The following is a 2,562-nucleotide window of genomic DNA, read 5'->3' on the forward strand; positions in this document are numbered from 1 at the left end:
TGCCGGGGCATCGCCGCAGCTGCCTGTGGGCAGAGAGCAGCGTGAGCCCAGCAGCACGGCACAGCATGGCCTGACATGGGCTGGCATGGCATGGCGCAGCACGGCATGGCACGGCGCAGCACGGCACATCACAGGACGCTGCCTGCCCCGATAAAGCCTGCCGGCAGCAGCAGACAGACAAGCAGGGAGCCAGCCTGCCCTGTCCCAGGGCAAGGAGGGGTTCAAGCCATCAGATGATGCTTTTGGGAGCAAAACAAACCACGTTTGCCGGAGGAGGGACCTGGTCTGTATGATCGGGACATGAGACCTGCACCCCACAGGGTGTCCTGGCCCCCCTTACCTTCCCACAGACCGCTCGGCGCCTACTGGCTCCTGCGTTTCGGGAGGCACAGCTGAGCTGGGACAGTCACCTGCCTCGATGGGGAACCTCCGAGCCTGCGGTGCCCGCTGGGAGCTCATGTCCGGGCCCTGGATGCGTCTGACCGGAGAGGAGCAGGTGAGTGAGCCGGGTGAGCACAGGCCCCCCAACAATGGTGAAAGCACAGGGGGGACATGGGGGACCCCAGCCAGCCCTGTAACGTCTGCACTGCCCATGCCAAGAGCCTCCACTCACCAAGAGGGCGTTCCAGCCTGTCCCCCACCTCGCTGCGCATCCGCCACCCGACTGACGCAGCATTGGCTGCATCACAATAGCATTCCCCGGTTTTAAAAGGTCCCTCTGTGCCCCCCCGGGGTGCTGTGGGTGCCCCCGGGCACTGAGATGCTGTTGCAGGGTCTCTGTGGGATGAACTGAGGGAGCGAAGGGTCTCAGCCCACACGAGGACATGGAAGGGTTTTTACTCGCCAATGGCTACCAGCTTGGCAGGACCATTGGGGAGGGGATGTACTCCAAAGTGAAGGAGGCTTTTTCCCAAAAGCACCAGAAGAAAGTGGCAATTAAAATAATTGATAAGAAGCAAGGCCCAGAAGGTAAGAGTTGAGTCCAAAAGAGCTCCAGGCTGAGGCACTTGTCCCTCCCTGGAGGCTTGTAATTCCCAGCAGAAAACTAGTTTCCCAAACTCGCCACCTGAGAGCAGACGGGGAGGAAGGTGCTGTGGGGGTCCCACAGAACAGCCCGGGGACCATGGCCCGAGCACTGGCACCTGCTTAGGCGGCCGCCCCTCTGACTGCAAGGACGGCAAAGTGCTGGCAGAGCCCAGCACCCCCCTCGACGAGCGTCCCTCAGGGAATGGTGCCAGCCCATAAGGAACCAAGCACCCCGGGAACGACCTTCCCTCCTTCTACTGAGTCCCAGTGGGGTGCCCAGAGCCAGCAGCTCTGGAACATCCCTGTGAGCAAACCTGCCTCCTCTCTCGGCAGAGTTTATTCACAGATTCCTGCCCCGGGAGCTCCAGATCGTCACACACTTGGACCACAGGAACATCATCCGGGTGCATGAGATGTTGGAATCCTCAGAGGGGAAGATCTGTCTCGTGATGGAGCTGGCAGAGGACGGGGACATCTTTGACTACGTGCTCCATGAGGGTCCACTGCCCGAGCCCCATGCCAGGGCACTCTTCTGCCAGCTGGTCGAGGCCATCCAGTACTGCCACGGCTGCGGGGTGGCCCACCGCGACCTCAAGTGCGAGAACGCCCTGCTGCAGGGCCACACCTTAAAGCTGACGGATTTTGGCTTCGCCAAGCTGCTCCCCAGGGACCGCAGGGAGCTGAGCTGGACCTTCTGCGGCAGCACAGCCTACGCGGCGCCCGAGGTGCTGCAGGGCGTGCCCCACGACAGCTGCAAGGGTGATGTCTGGAGCATGGGCGTCATCCTCTACGCCCTGCTCTGTGCCCACCTGCCCTTCGACGACACCGACATCCCCAAGATGCTGCACCAGCAGCAGAAAGGTGTCTCCATCCCCAGGCACCTGGTGATCTCCAAGGAGTGCCAGAACCTCCTGAAAATGCTCCTGGAACCAGACATGACCCTGAGACCCTCCATCGAGGGGGTCAGCAGGCACCCCTGGCTGACTAACCCCTGAGGACTCACCCTGCTCTCCCCAAATGGAACAGATTGTTTCTAAAATGACGATAAATTTGGAGGTCAGTGTTTCCCTTCTATCCGGCCTCGCAGGTAGTGTGCCAGGCCTCCGGCTGGCAGAAACAAGGTCTGGCTCATACTCAGGGATTTTTATCGGCTCACTCAAAGGCCTCAGCTCTCAGCAGTGGGGAACACGGCAGGCACAAGCTCCGAGCAGCCTAGGGCAACGCGAGCCCACCTTCCCAAGTTAAGCAAACCTCTGCTGAGGCAGGTGAGGAGGAAAGGGAAATTTAAAGCAGCTGACACACAGATCCTCTGAGGCAGCCATCCCCACCCCACAGGCAAAGGAAATAAGAACACCCAACACAGGCAGAGACTCTGTAGAATTCCTTTAATTGCTGTTAAATGCAAGTCTGTAAAAGGTTTGGAGAAAGTCATCATTACAAAACTACCAGCTGTTAGAATTGTTCCTGGTTTTCACCCCAGCTAGAAAAGGCTCAGGGCGATGCAGAATAGTTCAGAACAGAGAATATTGCACAGAC

The 2,562-nt window shown here is 59.3% G+C and overlaps 1 protein-coding gene across 1 annotated transcript; it reads left to right on the forward strand.

Moving 5' to 3' along the window:
* The first annotated feature begins 824 nt into the window (after nucleotides 1-824).
* TSSK3 (testis-specific serine kinase 3) lies at nucleotides 825-2,021 on the forward strand. The gene is made up of 2 exons (XM_010284790.1): nucleotides 825-969; nucleotides 1,360-2,021. The coding sequence occupies exons 1-2, from the start codon at nucleotides 825-827 to the stop codon at nucleotides 2,019-2,021; spliced, it is 807 nt and encodes a 268-aa protein (XP_010283092.1).
* The last annotated feature ends 541 nt before the right edge of the window (nucleotides 2,022-2,562 follow it).

This window comes from Phaethon lepturus, unplaced genomic scaffold (genome assembly GCF_000687285.1).
Source record: "Phaethon lepturus isolate BGI_N335 unplaced genomic scaffold, ASM68728v1 scaffold56753, whole genome shotgun sequence".
Lineage (NCBI taxonomy): Eukaryota > Metazoa > Chordata > Aves > Phaethontiformes > Phaethontidae > Phaethon > Phaethon lepturus.

Coding starts and splice junctions, on each gene's coding strand:
- TSSK3 (XM_010284790.1), top strand. CDS start 825: ATGGAAGGGTTTTTACTCGCCAATGGCTACCAGCTTGGCAGGACCATT. Junction 970..1,359: donor TAAGAAGCAAGGCCCAGAAG/GTAAGAGTTGAG, acceptor CTCTCTCGGCAG/AGTTTATTCACAGATTCCTG.